The sequence below is a fragment of the Amphibalanus amphitrite genome, unplaced genomic scaffold (assembly GCF_019059575.1).
Source record: "Amphibalanus amphitrite isolate SeventyFive unplaced genomic scaffold, NRLGWU_Aamphi_draft 000476F_arrow, whole genome shotgun sequence".
NCBI lineage: Eukaryota > Metazoa > Arthropoda > Thecostraca > Balanomorpha > Balanidae > Amphibalanus > Amphibalanus amphitrite.
This window is the reverse complement of record NW_024881970.1, coordinates 17,011-35,464: the sequence shown is the minus strand read 5'-3', so window position 1 is coordinate 35,464 and position 18,454 is coordinate 17,011. Positions and strand designations below refer to the sequence as shown.

Genomic DNA, 18,454 nt, shown 5'->3' with positions numbered 1-18,454 from the left:
TATGTGTCAGATGCATAAGAACAGAAAGGAGAGAACATTGACAAAGTTGTTTATTGTACACAAAATGGTTACAGTGAGTAGCAAACACCAGGAAAAGGATGAAGTTCTTCATGACTGCATGGGAGAAGCCTCTTCAGTGCTTGCCTTGAATGCTTCTGCTTTGTCCTGAAAAAGTAAGGCAAAGGTAGCTGACTAAATTTTTCTGGCAAACAATGGTGATATATCACCATACAACACCTTAAGCTAATTATTCATAAAAGAAAACAAAATTATTGTTCAATATAAGTAGGTACCTAACATTAGAAGAGCGATAGGACCATTTCATATAGGTTGTGTTTGTATGACATAAGATATATGACAATGGACATACCTTGACCTTGTCAGCTATCATCTGGGTAAGTTCGCTGAGACGAACCAATGCTTCGCGTAATACATCAACTGCTGGTTTCTTGTACGTTTGGATTCTCAGATGCACTTCACGCTGTGATGGGTGAGGTATTGTGTATCCACAGAACTGAACATCCTTGTCCTTCAGTAGCACCCATCGTAATGAGTTCCCAAGGGTGTGGTCTTCACCATGCAAAATAAATGTCTTCACCCTATCGTCATCTCTATCATCAGCCAATATTTCAATGATACTTGTATCTTTGGCAGCCTCAGCAGCGTCTGCATTAGCGGGCTTCATCTTCAGACAGCAAATTGACTTAACCCCACAACGACGTGAACCCTCTCTTATCACAACCACAATTCGCCACGGGGCTATCTTGATCTAATAGCACATCAAATCCCACACGTGCAATCATACCCAAGCAGGCAGCGATTCTTGGCAACAACCCAACAGCCATCAAAATCAAGTTTGTGTTTTAAATTTTACAGGAACGCCGAGGGCGAACAAGTTGCCAGGCAACCTTGACGAAGCTGGCAAAAACTGCTCAACTATTTACGAATTGCCAAGCAACCTCCAAAACTAGACAAGTGCTGAACAGATACTGCTGCGTCAGTATCTGTCGCTGGGGCGCCTTTTCTGACCTCATTAGTCACTTCCGCTCAATAAAAAAATGTTGCTTTGATTGAATTTGGTGACGTCAGTAGCAAAGCAAGATAATATGTTTTATTTCAATGTAATGTTTCTTAGATGGGTTAGATATCGGTAAAAAAAGTATGAATCTAACATAATGGGTAACTCATAAAGAATAAATTATTCCAGTAAAAGCTAAGCTTCACAATTTTTCCATCAATTTAGTTCGATACTTCAGGCTCGAAACAGGAAAATTTATTACGTCATCAACAGTGTAACTCATCTTCAGGCCGATGAAACCTTAGTTCGGCTTTAGGTTACACCCCCTCATCATTTACAATTAGATTGCAAAAATCGCGGAATTGTCCATTTATCCGGGTGCGGCTGCGTCAACCTATTTGATTTTTTAAAGCTTCACCTACCTTACAACAGTTTATATAGCCTTGTTCACAACTCACAATTTTCATCTTATTATTGGGGCCAGCTATCTTGCCCACTTCCCATTGTTTCCTAGTATTCCTTGCTGGTGCTCTTTCTGTTTCAAGGCATAATTGATTGATTTTTCTGTTTTTTATTTTCATTTCGGATCTTTTTATATGTTTAAATCACTTGACTCATTTTATAAGTTTAGTCATTTTAACTAATACCCATCCGTTCTTCTTGCAGATCGCCACATCATGGATTTTGATAGCAGCACTGACCCAGCAGCTGAGTTCCTGGCTCGTGAGCAGGACCAGCTGGCAGGCATTGGGGATGACATCATCACCGGCACTGAGCCGGCAGCAGCACCTGCAGGTCAGCCAGCAGTTCCAGTCATGGTTGAGTCATTTTGTCCAACTCCATCTTGTCTTGGTTGACTTTTGACTGGAACCAATTACATACATAGATTACCTACAAATGCTTTTAGTTAGGTATTACTGCTTTCTGATATCCAGCAAATATAAAAATTGATAAGATTTTCCTTACAATCTGTGTACTGTGCACCTTTGCCACCCTTGTTCATTGGGTTTTACTATTTTAACCAAGCTATGTTTTAGCATGCTGTTTGCACAATTTGGTGGCAATGAGCATGATTTATATTTTTGATTGTGATACTGATAAATGATAATGCTAGTTGCTCTGTAGTTTATGCTTAACTTATGATCACATTAGACCTTGAATGATCATTATTTGCATGATCTGTGCACTGCATGTTTTATCCATTAACACTCATAAAGGTGTATAAAGCTAGAGCACACTTTCTGGTACATTTTGTGATTTAGGCACATAACCATTGCCATATATGTATTTAATACTTTTGATATCCCTGCTTCTTTGATTTACAGAACAGTAGAACTTGACCTATGTTTGGTTGCTTTTTTAATAGGTATCATTAATTTCCCTTTCACTCTCAAAGCTAGGCTGGATTATCACTTTCAAATTTTCAACGTTAACCAATTTAATGAAAGTCCAGCAGTAGCAAAAGCACCAATTTGTTCATTTTACACTAATTTTCATTTGTGTTACAGAAGCTTTTCATTTACAAACCATTTGCTATGAATCAGTTTCTAGTAGATGTGTGCATCAGCATGAAGATGAAAAGGGTGACTAAGTTCCAGTCCATCTTGATCTAGGATCTAACAGAGTCATATGTTTTACTGTTCAGTTTTGGTCAAAGAATCCACTGTGGTTATTGATTTGCACTTGATTTCTGTTAAGTCCTTCTCCATAGTTGGCTGGCTAGCTGAGATAGGATTACAATGGTACCTAGTAAGGTAATTTATGCCTTGGTAGGAAGGAAATGTAGTATTAGCTGAATTAAGTTTGTTTTATGTTTCTGTGTCTGGAAACACCTTTCAAAAATCAAAACCTAAGTTTATGCCAGCTACCCGGTTCATTGCCAGCAATGCAGTTAGCTGCATGATTACATCAGCCAGTGCTTATATTAATCTGTTACTGTTAAGTGTTAAGATTTATCAGTAAAAAAAAAAAAAAACAGCACAAATCATTGACACATGGAATGCCCCCATAGTTCACACAAACATGATATTTTCTTTACTAGCCCCAATGATACCAGCTTAAAGCCTTTGCCTGGCTCTGTGTCAGCCATTATTGGGTTGAGTAGCACTGTGTTGGCGGTGGTCTGACCCAAAGATGAGGAGACGCTGGATGCCGGCGCCTCGCCGGATAACCAAGGCTTCGAGATCCTCGGAACGGAGGGCCGGGGGGACGCGGGCTTTGACCCGATCTCAGGTCAGTGACCAGTTGGGGAGAGGAGAAGTGTAGCTGCTCGGTCTCTATTGTGGGTCAGTGTCTTCTCAGTGACCCTTCAATTAATGTCTAATGGATGCAGGACAGTGGCCTCATGGGTATGACTGGTGATATGTCGAGACGAAAGTCTTAGGTGACCACTGGGGACGCAAAAGGTCTGACCACACGAAAGAGGCTATCAATTTTGTATCGAAAACTGATGGCTATTGTCTACGTTGTGCTTTTTATGTTAATTTCTTTTTCCATGAAATCCATCAAATTTGTTATGCTCTCACACAAATATCAGGCTTTACCTCAGGCTTTTACCTCAGGCTTTACGAGTATATCCTCACGGTTATACACGACGCTAAGTGCAAACACTTGCTTTTTATTTCATAAACTCACTGAGTTACACTGAAGCACTGCATGATCTTCAATCTGTGTGTCAAAATTGCGCTGCTCTATAACATGCAAGCATGTCGTCCATGCTTTTCTGCTCTATGCTTGGCACAACTGCTCAAAAGCCTCCAAACCCAAAACTCCCAAACCAAACCCAAACCCAGAAAGAGTCCAAACCCATGATTCCATTCCAGAGTCCCAACTGATGACTCTTTGAATGATTTGTGATTCGCCTCGGCGCTAAGCCTGCTAACCCGAATGACAAAGCAAGGCGAAATGACATGTTGCACGCTGACGACTATGACTTCTCGCTGTTAATACTGCTGTTCAAAGCTCAGGTGGACCGGTCATGGAAGCCTTCGTTACCCGTGCCCGGCTAAAACGTCTCTTGTCACGCTGCCTGCAATCCTGGGCCGGCTGAACTATGTGCTGCGCCGTGCTGTGTTACCAGAGCAATTATTTCGATCTGTTCATTTCGTTTCAGTTCAGTTTAGTCGGGGACTGGCTAGTGGCTAAAGTGTGCTGTGCTACCAGATCAGTTCATTCCGCCCTGTTTCGTTCGCTTCAGTCGCCGGCTGGCTGGTCCGTGTCGTGTTCTGTGTCGCCTACCGCTGCCCGCTGTGACCGTGTGCCGCTCTGTGTGTGCGCGTGCCGTTTCAGCTCCGCTGGACGCGGGACCGGCCGGTGACGTCCAGCCCCAGGCGCCGGCACCAGGTGAGTTAGGCTCCGGCGTCATAGTTACAACTTTCATCACCGTCACCGTCAGCCCCCCCCCCCCCTGCCACCGTTACCGACACCGATACCGACACCGATACCCCTCCCCCTGTCTGTCAGTTCGGCACACCATTGCTATACGTTGGCCACACTCCGGAACACCATGACGCAGTATCCAACTGCGGGAGTCTGCATGACCTACTGTATATTTTATTCTGATGTTCGTGGCATGTGTGCTATTGTTCGCTGCTGCTGCGTCATAATATGAATGCTCTCGATTCTCCGATATATTCTGTTATTCCCCCCCCCCCCTCACGGACTTCTCTATACACCGCCTATACGGAGATGCATGTGTTCTTCCCTATGTTCCCCCTCCCTCTTTCTTTTACTGTCCTTCTTTCGTCCCGATTAGCACTGTTCTGTCGTTTGCCTATCAACTCTATAACCTCCCCTACACCACCTTTGTCTGATCAGTGACCAGCTTCAGTCCCGCCCATAGCGGCGGCGCCGTCTCCAACCCCGGTCCTTAGAATAGAGCCTCCCCCTACACCACCAGCTGTCCCTGTGTCTGATCAGTGACCGTGCCGTCCCACCCTCAGCGGCGGCCCCGTCCCCGACCCCCGTGCCGCGGATAGAGCCGGAGAAGATCCGACGCTGGCGCGAGGAGCAGAAGGCACGGCTGGAGGAGAAAGGTGTGTGGCTGCAACTGGAAACGCTGAACCTATGGCTGAACGCACCTTCAACTAGCATTTGACGCCCCGTCCGGACAAAGTCACCTGACCGGGTCCGGTTGATGAGTCTGTAATAGAGATTAGCCATCCTAATGCGTGTTCTGTTCATTCGGATTGAATGAATGAACTTGTTTTGAAATGAATCATTGTTTCTTATGATAGAAATTCCGACAGTTGAACGCATAGGAGTGTCTGGTAACAAACCTTTGCCAAATGCCAGGTATATTTTAAGTCTTTGTTGTGACCCTAGGGAATACGTTATGGCTTTCGTTCTCGACGATTATTATTGCATCTTCGCAATAACGCCCATCCTCTCAATATTTAGCATCCGCCGAGCGGTGTTCTTATGGCTGATTTTAATGGTCGACGCCCTTCTGACCTTCCGACCTCGGCTCAGACACTCCTGTCCTTTTGTCATTGGTTTTACAACTCCCCCGATCTCTGTTACGCCCAACCCTCGTTTCTCCTCCTGCTGACCTCTGTTGCCCCATCCCTCCTCAGATGAGGAGGAGGAGCGTAAGAAGGCTGAGTGGCGGGAGGCGGCCAAGAAGGAGCTTGAGGACTGGTACAAGCAGCACGAGGAGTCGGTCTCCAAGACGCGCGCCGCCAACAGGTAACGACCGACGTCAGAGAGCGTGTGTGTTACTTCGCGGCGGGCCCTCGGATAGCGAGCGGCTCTTTATGGTGGGGGGGGGGAGGCAGAGAGATTTAAAGCAGGAAGGAGTTATAAGGCTTGGTTTTGATATATCATCGCTTGTTGTATTAATATCGTTCGAGTCTCTTGTTGCACTGATTAAAGTGTACTTTTAACGTCTAACTTCGCTTCATTCCTGCGAATTTGAATATTTACTCATCACATCCACGAATTGTTTTCATTTACTGATGGGTATCTTACCTACGTTTTCCGGCGTTTCGATTTGTCTTTTGATTGGCTTTAGCTGTAGAGTGGTGTCTGCCGATATTTTCGGTGGCTGTCTGCCCGTCCACACATTTTTCTCTATATGGGGCTGCGGTCTGCCGCTGTGCGTATGCGCGCGTGTGAGTCGAGCCACCACCACCGGCTTACACATACACGTGTCTGATGTGTTGCGCTTCCTTGCATTGCAACAGAGAGGCGGCCCTGTGAGTGACTACACCGCCCGCGCGGAAAACGGCGCCCCGCATGATATTCCCTCTCCCTCCCTCTCCCGAGGCTGTTGTGGGGGTTCGGTACCAGGAGCACGTGTTTCCCACGCAGGGTGCGGCGAAAGGAAGACGACCAATGATTTATTTTCGAATATGTACTAGCGGACATTCGCGGCTTTTTGGCGATTAGTGGTTGATTTCATAGACGCCTGGGCGAATATCGGCAAAATCCATCAGTTCGCCGTTCAAAATTGAAAAATGCATGCAACGATAGTGCACATCTGTAGCAGAACATACGCTGTGTCGATTAAATTTATTTCAGATGTTGCCTTTTATATGATTTATCTGCACTTCTTCGTTTTGGAGTTGGATTAAATTCACCATTGCAATTTTGGATGTCGCACGTTTGATTAGCTAGTTGCATGATGCACACGTAATCCGTCATCCGACGAGTACATGACAGCTGTATTTAGATCCGCATGCATTTTTGTGAACACTTGGTCATGGGTCATGGGTTTGTAAATCGTTGCACCTCACATGGCTGACTTCTGCCGGGTGTGACCTGCACCAAGTTTCTAGTGGAGTGTTTTTGACTCCAGTCTAGGCGTGGCTCGTCGCGGTGCGCCTTACTGTCTCCCGTGCTTCACCCAAGCTTGATGGCGTGATGATCTTCTGTGTGGATGCTGCCAGCTCTAAGAAGAGCGGCCATTGATCTTGAACGGAGACGGGAGAAGTCATCCATCGTCAATAGCGCTGAACAATTTATGTAAATCGATCAGGGTCCGTGTTTTTGGCGTGATAATGCTTACCTCCGTAACCCAGCCTTACTAAACCGAAAACATTTACACTAACAGCCACCCTAAATATTGATCTGAGGCCTCTTGCACCAAAATCCTCTTGCACCAATGCTTGGATTATTTTGCATCGTATACCCAGTCCAAGTCTCAAATCTAACAATTTGCGTGCAAAATTTAGCAAGCACATGTAGGATTATGTATTGGGTTACTGCAAACAAATTTACCACCTTTATATTAGCTTATTCTGAAATCGGTTTTTCGATTTTACCTAGCTAGGTAGTTTGGTGCAAGAGGCCTCTGATCGTGCCTTTGCTACCTAGCCACTACCATGTCCCTGAACCCTAGCCATGGACCTGAATCTCTCATGGTCCCGGTCTGTGTTTGGGTAAGTCGTAGCGAATCTGTCGCTACCGTGGGCCGACCTGGCCGTTCCGTGTGACCTGACCTGTGTCCGGGTCACGGCAGGGCCGCCGAAAAGGAGCTGGTCAGCGGCGAGGCCAAGTCGACCGAGCGGGCCGCCGACTGGGAACAGATCGCCAAACTGTGCGAGTTCAACCCCAAGGTCAGCCGCAACACCAAGGACACGTCGCGCATGCGCAGTCTGATCCTGCAGCTGAAGCAGAACCCGCCCGTCAAGTCCGGCTGAGCGGCGCGAGCCGGTCGCTGCCGGTGGTCTGGAGAGGTGTCCTTTAAGGGCGCACCGTGTCGCTATACCGGCCAACGACCGGGCCAAAGACAGTCGTGGTATAGCATGGCTCCCTCGTGGCGCCGACATCTACGCCCGGTGTGCCGTGTAGGGTGTACTCCCAGTCTGTGAGTAGGCTATTGCTGTTAGCAAAACGCTTCCCGTGTGCACATCGTGCTATGGCGGTCCGTCGTGTCGTCACTCGGCTCCAAAGCGCATCTCACGTATCGTTGTTATCCTTTGTTCTGAGCTAATTTACGCGGTGACAAACGCTCTATATTATCGTGCACTCGAACCAGAAACAGCCAAGGCGCATACATTCCTTGATTCCATATGTATGGCGAAATATATACGAAACCCATGTTCAGTGACTTTCACAAGTCGGCATCATATCATAGTTGGCATTTCATCAATTACCAAGCTGGCATTTCAGCACAGGTACGAATTCAATATCGTGTCCAACTCCAAGGCGCTTCATACCTGGCTGATACGCATTACGCAACATACAGTCACATGTATTCTCTTACACTATAATAAAACAACAGAAGAGATGTCCATTGTGTCCGGCGCCGCAGCTGGCGGTCGCTCCCGCGGCCCAGTGGCTCAGACAGCACGGCGAGTACCCGGCCAGCCGGCGGCGGCGACCCCCTCCCTGTCCCCGCCTACCCTAAATGCCCTGCTGCTTCTGCATCAGCTGCGCGAACCGGTTAGTGATCACCAACGACACGTCCACGAAGCGGTCCACGCAGTTGGAGAGGCAGTTCTCTTGCCGCGAGTCCAGCTTGCTGGACGGCTTGTCCACGCATCGGTCCCAGCAGACGTCGTTCAGTTTGTGAACCTGCCACGGGCGCGGGTCTGGTGAGCGGAGGTTCAGTCGGGACAGCAGTCCATGGGGTCGGTGAAGACTGACGCAGGCAGAAAATGCAGTGATATGGTTATTTGGGATATATGAGCATTTTCGCTTCGTAGTGAAGATATGGGGACGAGCATTAGGCAGGTCACTCGGGCAGTTGGCGTTTGAAACGATGAATGACAGAGTATGATAACATCGCTGAAGTTGCAGTACCTACCTGTGCCTGGAACTGTGCCTTCTGCTGCTCCATCATGACAAACTGTTCGAGCTCCTTGTCGGTGCCGCCGGAGCCGGCGGGACCGCCGGGCGGCGCATTGAGCGACGAGCCGGGCGAGTACGAGTCGAACGAGCTGGAACTCGGCCGGGAGCTGCTGCCAAAGTCCATGGCTGCCAGACAGAGGAGTTCAATAATAGTCAGTGCTACTCTATGTGTTCAAAGATCTATATATAACCAGCGAGCCAAATATACATCCATTTTTTATTGCACCAGTTAAGACATTACTAAAAATATGCAAATCCTTAATTATCAAATAATGTAACCTGCATTCAAGCTCTGGCTCAGTTGACAAAATAACAATATAAGTATTGCACTGTGCGCATGCCTTTTGTCATAAATATCCATAATACCTCTTGCCTTCAGCTTTTGGCAGCAACTGGTGATGATTTCCTAACCAAATCAAGTTCAAAGGTAAAACATAAAGGAAAGTACATGATTTTCCATAAGCTATTTACACAGACGCATGAGCAATACACAATGTGCAGAGAGGGATGGTAACTGGCAGTTTCATTGGTTGCTTCCAGCTGTATATCATCTTGTCATAAAATAGCATAAATATTCAGTTGTCATGCTTTACAGCATAAAAGTGTTATCTTCGTTTTCATAACAATACTCTTGCTTTGCAAAAGAAAACAATATTCAGAGATTCTGGAAAGCACTCATAATTTAGAGCCAGGGGACAGGAACTGGCTAGACTGGAAATTCAAGCATCCAAGTCAAAGTAGTTGGGCTATCAGTAGGTATACCTATTACCTACTATACTGCAACAAACTGAAATGAGTGTTGAGCAATGAGCAGTCAAGTGATCAAATTGAAATGCTTCCTCCAGCAAAGAGAGAAAAGGCATAGGTATTCATTATCTTCCAGATTTTGGCAGTTGGAGTCTCTGTTTGGCCAGGCCAGTTTTTGGTTTCAAGATGGCAGCCTCGTTTTCACTAGAGGCCATGGTTTGAAGCTGCTGAAACCTCAGCCTGCCTCAGGACCCAAAACAAGAGAAACTCAGCACCATCAATGACTGGAAAGCTCTTACTGCACTGAGTTATGCTGTCCTCTTTACCTCCAGCAATCTGTTCAAAGCCCATTTCAAATCTCACTGGGAATATGCATCCTTCCCTACCATCCTAATCCCATTATCATTATCTGATCCAGGATATTTGATAGGTACCTAGGTGGGTACCTAGTTGATCTGGCCACCGGTTTTTACTACAAAGTGTTAGTCGGTCAGTATGTATTGGGATCATTCAGTAGTGACACCTTGCAGCGATCAGTGTGGACCGTGATGACCGTAGAAAACTGTGAAAACACATACAAAAGACAATTAACTCAATGTAGCTTACGATTCGCCCAAGGTCACTGGGGGGAACAGCCACAACAACACGTGAACTGCACATACCCAATAAACTGACAATTTAACAACGAAAATTATTTCTTAATCAGTCCGCAAGAGACAATTTCAGATAGGTAGCCAGCTGGCACTGTGACAAACGAATATGCATTTATGACAGAGCGAATAAGCATTACACGATTTGTGTCAGTGTATGGCTACTCACTTCGTCCGGGACGATAGGCGACTTTAGTACAAATGTCAGTGACTCAGTAAGGTGATACAGCCAACTGCACCGTCAGTATAGCCGGCAATAATATTTCGGCTTCAGTATCGGTCCAAGTGGCAATCACTGTTCAGCAAACCGTACTTCACTGCGCCCCGATCAGGACAGCTCTGATGCCGTTCAACATGCGTCACATATCATGACAAATCGTCTGGGGCGGTCACCTGAAAATAGCAAATGCAGTCGTTTAGACAAAGCAGCCCTCACTCAGGCTCTTGTATAACAAAACCTAAACAACCCGTAACGGCGGGAACATGGCTCCCCAAAATTAGGCACAGCTCTCCTAATTTTCCTTACGCACTGAGGCGGTTATGGGCCGCCGTCGCGCGGCAACGTCACATTGCGACGGGACGCGCGAACAACCGAATGTTCGTCAGTAGCCACAGGCGAGCCCACGTAACGCCGTACACTGTCGAGCGAGAAAGTAACGAAATATCACTTCTGACATAGCAATATGAAACACGGGCGCCGTCGTACTGCCATCCGCACAGCGGAGCACAATGCACCAAAGTTCAGACCGGGTATCAGCGCTCACAAGCGTCTCGGTCTTATCGGTCGCGCTCCGACCAAATCACGCTACTCAGCACAACGGCTCCCCGTCGCGGAATCTCCATCCCCGCTCTTCACGAGGAGAATCAGTTTGTGGACGGGTCTGTCATATTCACTGTTGCCAATGCGCACACGCACACTCCTCACTAGACCGTCGGCACCTGTGTGCGCGTCGACCACTCGTGCGAGCGGCCACCTGTTGCGTGGAGTGTCCTCGTCGACGACAATGACGATGTCGTCCTGACTGACGTTCGGCTCTGGATGATTCCACTTTCGTCGCTCCTGGAGAGACGGAAGGAACTCTCTCCGCCAGCGCTGCCAAAACTGATTGGCGAGGTACTGGACCCGGCGCCAGCGCTGTCTCCCGTAGATGTCAGGCCGGCAGAACTTCCCAGGGAGAGGGAGCACTACCTTTGACTTTAAGGTGAGCAGCTGGTCGGGAGTGATCGGCTCAACTACACTAGTGTCATTCATACTGACACAAGAGAGAGGGCGACTATTGACTACTGCTTCCGCTTCCGTCAGTAGAGTTCTGAGCAGCTCGTCATCCAGCTGCTGACCGAGATCTTGAAGGAGACTGCTCAGCGCAGAGCGGACGGTGCGTATCTGCCGCTCCCACGCACCTCCCATGTGGCTGGCCTTGGGTGTGATGGGGTTGAACTGTACCCAATCACAGTTGTCCTTTAACAGAGTGCGCCGGATGTTGTCGTGGTCCATCTCAGACAAAGCAGCTTCTAGATGTCCTCTTCCTCCGATGAAGTTCGTACCTCGGTCGTGATACAGAGCTCGAACCTTTCCTCTTCGGCAGGTGAATCGGCGGTAGGCATTGATAAAAGCATCCGCCGTCATTGAGTTGAGGGTCTCTAGATGAATAGCCCGTGAACTTAGACATGTGAATAGGATCCCCCATCGTTTGACTTCACTGCGCCGTTCTCTGACGAAGAATGGTCCGAAGCAGTCAACACCTGAGTGGGTGAATGGCTCCGCTTCGTCTACACGCTCGCTGGGAAGATCTGCCATTTTCTGACTGCAAGGCGTTCCTCTCAGCCTCCTGCACTTGATGCAGTTCTTGATGTGACGGCCCACAGCCGATCTTCCTTTCACAATCCAGTATCCAGACATCCGGATTTCGCTCAGCGTCAGCTCCCTTCCTGAGTGACACGTCCTCTCGTGGTAGGCTGCAACGACAAGACGAGTCACGTGATGAACCTTTGGCAAGATCACTGGATGTACCACGTCGAAGGGCTGTCCACTCCTCTTCAGCCTTCCTCCGACGCGCAGGAGTCCGTCATCTGCAACGAAGGGATCCAGTCGGTACAGATGACTCCGTTTCTTCACTCGAGCTTCAGTTGAGGGCTGAGGTATCGTCAGAGTCGCAACTTCGTCCCCAAACACCTGCTGCTGCACACTCTTCAGTATGACGAGCTCAGCTCTCTTCATCTCTTCTGCTCCAACTGGTGATTCTGTCAACGATGGAACAAGTTCAGCGTCACTGCTTTGACGTTTTTGTCTCACTCGCTCCAGCAGACGTTTCCCGTATCTGATACAGATCGCGATCGCTCGTCTTGCCCTGAACCAGCTAGAGAACACGACTAGCCGGTCAGACATGTTTGGAAAACCTTCGACCTGTTTGGAGCGCGTAGTCAGAACTGTTTTCTTCTTGACCTCCGGGTCGTCATCTTGGAGTTCAATCTGAGCTGCTTCATTCGGAAGTTCTCCTGCTTGAAGAAACTTCGGTCCACGCCACCAGAGATCACAGTCCTTGATGGCCGCTGCCTGCAGTCCACGGGAGGCCAGATCTGCTGGGTTTTCATCTGACTGTACATATCTCCACTGATCGGGAGTGGTGTGTTGTCGGATCTGCTGCACGCGGTTCGCGACAAACACGTGAAATCGCCGGGTTTCGTTGTGTATATATCCTAGAACGACCTGACTGTCTGTCCAGTAGTAGTGCTCGATGCCTGTGATGTCGAGCTCCTCTTGCAGAAAGCATCCAACTCTCACGGAGAGAGCGGCCGCCATCAGCTCCAGTCGAGGAATTGTAGTCGATCGCCTGGGAGTCACCTTTGACTTGCTCATCACAAGACACGTCCCAATCAGGTCGTGTTCGTCTTTCATACGGAGATAGGAGCACTGCCCGTATCCGACGGTACTGGCGTCAGAAAAATGATGCAGTTCGTACAGCTTCATCTTGCCGCCGCCAGGTTTGTAGCATCTTGGTATCGGTGTCTCTGAGAGAAGGAGCACGTCTCTCTTCCAATCCAACCAACGGGCCACCGTCTCTTCTGGGACAGCTTCATCCCAGCTGTATCCGTCGCAGCACAACTGCTTGATGATTCTCTTTCCCTCCAAGATCACTGGGGAGACAAGACCCAGTGGATCATACAGCGAAGAAACTGATGATAAAATCCCTCTTCTGGTCATCGGCTTGTCCGGAATCACAGCGTGAAAGCTCAGCGTGTCTTCCACCGTATCCCACTTGATACCCAGGGCCTGCTCGAACTGACCTGAGTGCTGGCGACCAACTTCCACCGATGGGTCGCACCCAGTGGCACCAGGCGACAGTGCTTTTAGCACCGACGGTTCGTTCGACACAAACTTGTGAAGCGTGAAACCACCTTCTGCACACAGCTGGACAGTGTCACGGGCCAGCCGTATAGCAGCATCCGAGCTTTCCACGCTTGTGACGCCGTCATCAACGTAGAAGTTTCTACGTACAAATTCGGACGCTTCTCTTCCGTGTGTCGGTTCATACTTTTCTGCTATCATGTTCAGCGCGTACATCGCGCACGCAGGCGATGACACCGCACCAAACAGATGAGTGGTGACCCTGAACTCAGCCGGCTCTCGACTCGTGTCGCCTTGTTCCCACCACAGAAATCTCAACAGATTCCTGTGCTCCTTGCTGACACCAACCTGGTTAAACATCGCCTTGATGTCGCAGCTCAGAGCCACTCTTTCTTTCCGAAATCTCACCAGGATTCCTGCCAGACTGTTCACGTAGTCCGGGCCCTGGAGCAGCTCGTTGTTCAATGAAGCACCTTGATATTCCGCGCTGCAGTCATAAACTACACGTATCTTGTCCTTTCTCGGATGAACGACAGCGTGATGGGGAACGTACCAGGTCTTTCCCTCTTTGACGTCGTCGTCGTCTGGGACACATTCAGTGTATCCTGCTGCGAGCGACTCGTTCATGGAGTTCTCGTAGGCGTCCTTCAGACCAGGATCTCGGGCAAACCTCCTCTTCAGACTGTGTAGACGTTTTATGGCCAGGTACCTGTTGTCTGGAAATGTCACTTCTGGATCCTTCAGAGGCAGTGGTCCCTCAACATGACCATCCTCCCGCTGGTGGAACTGTTCCTTCATCACCTTCTGGAACTTCCGGTCGTCCTGAGAGACCTTCTTGTGAGCGCCTTCATCCAGAAAGTCCGCTTCCAGCATGCGTGCCACTTGCATCGGGCTCACTTCCTGCACACGCGTCTTGAACGCAAAGTGGCATACAGACACTTCATCTGGCCCTACGCGCGCACAGTGACACGTCGAAGTGATGTTGGGCCCGTGCGTAATACCCACGATGGTCCACCCCAGCTCCGTTCTCATTGCCCAGGGATCGTCACTGTCAACTGAAACCACCTCTTTCGGCTTCAATGCGCGTGCGCAGTTCACACCCATGAGCAGGCCAATTTCAGCTTCAGGGAAGTATGGGGGCAGTTCTTCCTCCAGATGAGCCAGATGCCTCCAGTTTCGAGCTGTTTCTCGCTTCGGTATCAGCCACCTTTCTGCCGGTATCTCATCACGAGAATACGTCGCAGGTAGCATGATACGGTCCGGTGCATTCAGTCCCTGAACTGACAGGTTTGTCACTCTCTTGGTCACAACTCTGGTCTTGCCCGCTATGGTGCTGAGCTGAAGAGTCACGTCTTCTCCTTGTCCAGAGACCTGTCTGAGCGTTGATTCTTGAATGAAACAGGCATCCGATTGAGGATCTAGCACAGCATAGACTGTCAGCTGTTGTGACGGTTCCAGCTCGTTGCGCAGAATGACCGGCACGATCATGGTGTGAGAGCATGGTGGCACGAACGAGGCGTTGCGTTCAGCTCCTTCACCTTCAACCGCAACCTTCAGGGACGTAGCTTGGGTCTGAGTACATCTGTTCGTGTGTGACTTGTATTGTCTTCTGTTGTCACCTACTGCTGCTGCCATCCTTTGTCCTGTCGACGCGCCTCGCGTTCCTGCCCTTGCGTCGTCATGAAGCAACGTCGGATGAGAGCGTCCACATCTGTCACAGCTTCGCCGACTTCGGCAGTCTCTCCAGATGTGCCCTCTGCACAAACACCCTCTGCACAGCCCAAGTCGTGTTACAGCGTCATGTCGCTCGGACACTGACATGTTCTTGAATGTCTGGCAGGATTCTACAGGATGCAGTGACGAACAGATCCTGCAGAGTCTGGCAGTTCTGTCTGTCTGTCGTGCATTATCTGACTCTTGACGTGGTGCTGATGTCCTCCCATCGGACGAAACGGACGAGAAGAACGTGCGCGCGTTCTCCTTCCTGCGTTGGCCAGCATTGGTCGTTCGTTTTGTTCCACCAGCTTCGTCGGACCTGTCCAATACCGGGCCGCACGCCACTCTTGCTTCCTTGCTGAGGAAGTCCGCGAACTCTGCAAACGACGGATAGCCGGGAGAACAACCTTCTTGTGGCTCGTACAACCTGACGTCAACCACGCGTCTCCACCTGTCGACGATGTATCGTGGCAGTTTTTTGAGAATCACGTTGTTCTCATCCACTGAGTCCAGTGAGGCCAGTCCACTCACATGTCTTGATGCTGTCTTACAGCTCTCGAGGTAGTCAGCCAGTTGTCTCAATGCTTTCCCGTCGCCGGGTCGAACTGCGGGCCACTCATGGATGCGCTTGCGGAAGGCATTGGCAGTTATGAAGGTGTTGCCGTACCTATCATGGAGTTTCTTCTTGGCATTGTCGTATGCATCTGTAGTATTCAGGTGCAGCAGGCTTTCAATCATCGATCTGGCTTCTCCTCTTGTGTATCTGGACAGAAAGTGTAGACGCTCCTGCGGGCAGGCTGTCCTGTTCTCGATGTATGTTTCAAAGTTGTTCATCCACAGATGGTACCTCTCCTCTTCTCCAGAAAACACATCTGGCTCGATAGCTGGTAGACGGGCGCGCTTGCTCTGCTCCACCAGCAGCTCGGAGAGACCTTTCAACACATTTGTTGTGTTGTCGTCTTGATCTTGTTGGTCATGATCGGGAGGCTGGCCGCGTGGCTGGAAACTTGGTGCCTCCACATTCAAGCTACCTCCAGCAGGTCCAGTCGCTGCTGCTGCGTGCGACTCACTGGGAGGCATGCCAGGTGAGGTTGGCATCGGTCTTGCTCCACTTGAGGATCTCTGTTCATTACCCTCCTGAGACAGCATCCTCTGTTCTTCCAACACTGCTTGCTGTGCTTGTGGTTCATTTGGTGGGCCGTCTTCTGCAGCGCTGTCATCCAGTTCTCTTTCAAACCTTTCCACGACTTCCTCTTGAATTTCTTGAACGGCCATCTGAGTCTCCAGCTCCAATGATTCCTGTTTCCACTCGAGCTCTTGGCGCTGTCTATCCAGATCCTGTTTTCTGTTCAACATCTTCAGCTTTGCTTGAATCTCGGCCTTGTTGTGTTCCGCCTGGATGCGCATCAGCTGGAGACCAGACTTGACTGACTTAGAGGAACCAGATTTTGTTGACACACCAGCGCGTGAGAGTGGTTTGACACTTGTTTTCTTCAGTGTGCTCTGGTACTCTTCAAGAGCAGTCTTAATCTGGTTCACAGTCTCCATGGTTTTCTTATGTGTCTCAGTGTGTCTCTGAAAGTCTTCTGGGGAGAGAAGATGCTGAAGATCTTGTTCCACCTGTCCCAGAGAAATGTAGGTGTGAATCCACTTAGCAACATCTTCTTCCATGATGCCCGGGAGTGTCTCGACTGAAGTATCATCATGCCGCACAAGCTGCGCGCCGAGCTTCATCAGGTCCTGCAGCTCCCGTTTGAACGCCTTTGTTTTCAAGCTGGTCTGGTACTCTCTCCCAGCTTCAGTTGGAGTGATGGTCCTGCCTGACATCGACTTGTTGCCTGACATGTCCATCTTCTGACTCCGGCACAGGAAGCCTCCGACAGAAAAGAGTGACAGAGATAACAACAAAGCTGCACTACTTGTAAGACCAGATGACATGAAGTTGTCAAGGTTTGTCAACTGTAGGAAATTATGACATTCTATAATACAGGATATCTCAGTTAATATTGTTAGTCTCCTTGAAGAAAGAGCGTATCAGTAGGGTCTATACTGTCCCATGAAAAACCTCAGAAACTTATCTACTGTGGCCAATCGTCCTAATGGAATTTTCTACTGATCTGGCCACCGGTTTTTACTACAAAGTGTTAGTCGGTCAGTATGTATTGGGATCATTCAGTAGTGACACCTTGCAGCGATCAGTGTGGACCGTGATGACCGTAGAAAACTGTGAAAACACATACAAAAGACAATTAACTCAATGTAGCTTACGATTCGCCCAAGGTCACTGGGGGGAACAGCCACAACAACACGTGAACTGCACATACCCAATAAACTGACAATTTAACAACGAAAATTATTTCTTAATCAGTCCGCAAGAGACAATTTCAGATAGGTAGCCAGCTGGCACTGTGACAAACGAATATGCATTTATGACAGAGCGAATAAGCATTACACGATTTGTGTCAGTGTATGGCTACTCACTTCGTCCGGGACGATAGGCGACTTTAGTACAAATGTCAGTGACTCAGTAAGGTGATACAGCCAACTGCACCGTCAGTATAGCCGGCAATAATATTTCGGCTTCAGTATCGGTCCAAGTGGCAATCACTGTTCAGCAAACCGTACTTCACTGCGCCCCGATCAGGACAGCTCTGATGCCGTTCAACATGCGTCACATATCATGACAAATCGTCTGGGGCGGTCACGTGAAAATAGCAAATGCAGTCGTTTAGACAAAGCAGCCCTCACTCAGGCTCTTGTATAACAAAACCTAAACAACCCGTAACGGCGGGAACACTAGTCAATGGACTGGAGCTTGCTGAGATCTGAAGTGCAGGGTACTTCCAAGCTAAATTTGAATGGCTAGATGCTTATCTTGTCCTTGACCCACCTGATATTTTTGTTGCCGCTGCTGAATTTTCGCTTTACTACGGTAATAGGTCAATTTTTATAAGGCATATGTATAATGGGCCACCACTTTTTCAAAGCAAGCCACGTTTTCGATGATGAGTGAACGCTGTTCAAAAGCCGAAAATCTTCAATTTTGCTACAAATGTCAGCTTGTTGCCTAGCAATTGGCTTTAAAAGAAGCAGGTTGCGCGGCAACGAGTGCTTCTTGTCTACACGAGCAGAAATATCGAACACAATACCACATAGATTTCATATCAGCTGCGTCATTTTTGA

At 48.7% G+C, this 18,454-nt stretch overlaps 2 protein-coding genes and 1 long non-coding RNA gene across 16 annotated transcripts; 1 reads left to right on the top strand and 2 right to left on the bottom strand.

Annotated features, from left to right (window-relative positions):
• Positions 1 to 32: 32 nt before the first annotated feature.
• LOC122392242 lies at positions 33 to 991 on the bottom strand. The gene is made up of 2 exons (XR_006258483.1): positions 371 to 991; positions 33 to 165 (listed from the first exon to the last, which is right to left on the bottom strand). It is a non-coding gene; the product is annotated as an uncharacterized LOC122392242 (long non-coding RNA).
• Positions 992 to 1,299: 308 nt separating this feature from the next.
• Positions 1,300 to 8,061, top strand: LOC122392240 (clathrin light chain-like). 6 transcript variants are annotated; one of them, XM_043386887.1, is made up of 7 exons: positions 1,300 to 1,334; positions 1,685 to 1,813; positions 3,152 to 3,250; positions 4,307 to 4,360; positions 4,960 to 5,052; positions 5,593 to 5,704; positions 7,479 to 8,061. In XM_043386887.1, exons 2-7 carry the CDS (start codon positions 1,696 to 1,698, stop codon positions 7,657 to 7,659), a joined length of 657 nt encoding a protein of 218 aa, XP_043242822.1. In that variant the 5' UTR covers positions 1,300 to 1,334; positions 1,685 to 1,695; the 3' UTR covers positions 7,660 to 8,061. The 6 variants fall into 6 exon arrangements, with proteins under 6 accessions (XP_043242822.1, XP_043242821.1, XP_043242826.1 ...); XM_043386886.1 differs by having other exon boundaries at positions 1,317 to 1,396; XM_043386888.1 differs by lacking the exon at positions 1,300 to 1,334 and adding an exon at positions 1,416 to 1,449.
• LOC122392236 (mitochondrial import inner membrane translocase subunit Tim8-like) lies at positions 8,018 to 18,411 on the bottom strand. 9 transcript variants are annotated; one of them, XM_043386875.1, is made up of 4 exons: positions 10,916 to 10,947; positions 10,379 to 10,602; positions 8,769 to 8,938; positions 8,018 to 8,536 (listed from the first exon to the last, which is right to left on the bottom strand). In XM_043386875.1, exons 3-4 carry the CDS (start codon positions 8,934 to 8,936, stop codon positions 8,366 to 8,368), a joined length of 339 nt encoding a protein of 112 aa, XP_043242810.1. In that variant the 5' UTR covers positions 8,937 to 8,938; positions 10,379 to 10,602; positions 10,916 to 10,947; the 3' UTR covers positions 8,018 to 8,365. The 9 variants fall into 9 exon arrangements, 6 of the variants coding, with proteins under 6 accessions (XP_043242810.1, XP_043242811.1, XP_043242809.1 ...); XM_043386876.1 differs by having other exon boundaries at positions 10,885 to 10,940; XM_043386874.1 differs by lacking the exons at positions 10,379 to 10,602; positions 10,916 to 10,947 and adding an exon at positions 18,162 to 18,411.
• Between the last annotated feature and the right edge of the window lie 43 nt (positions 18,412 to 18,454).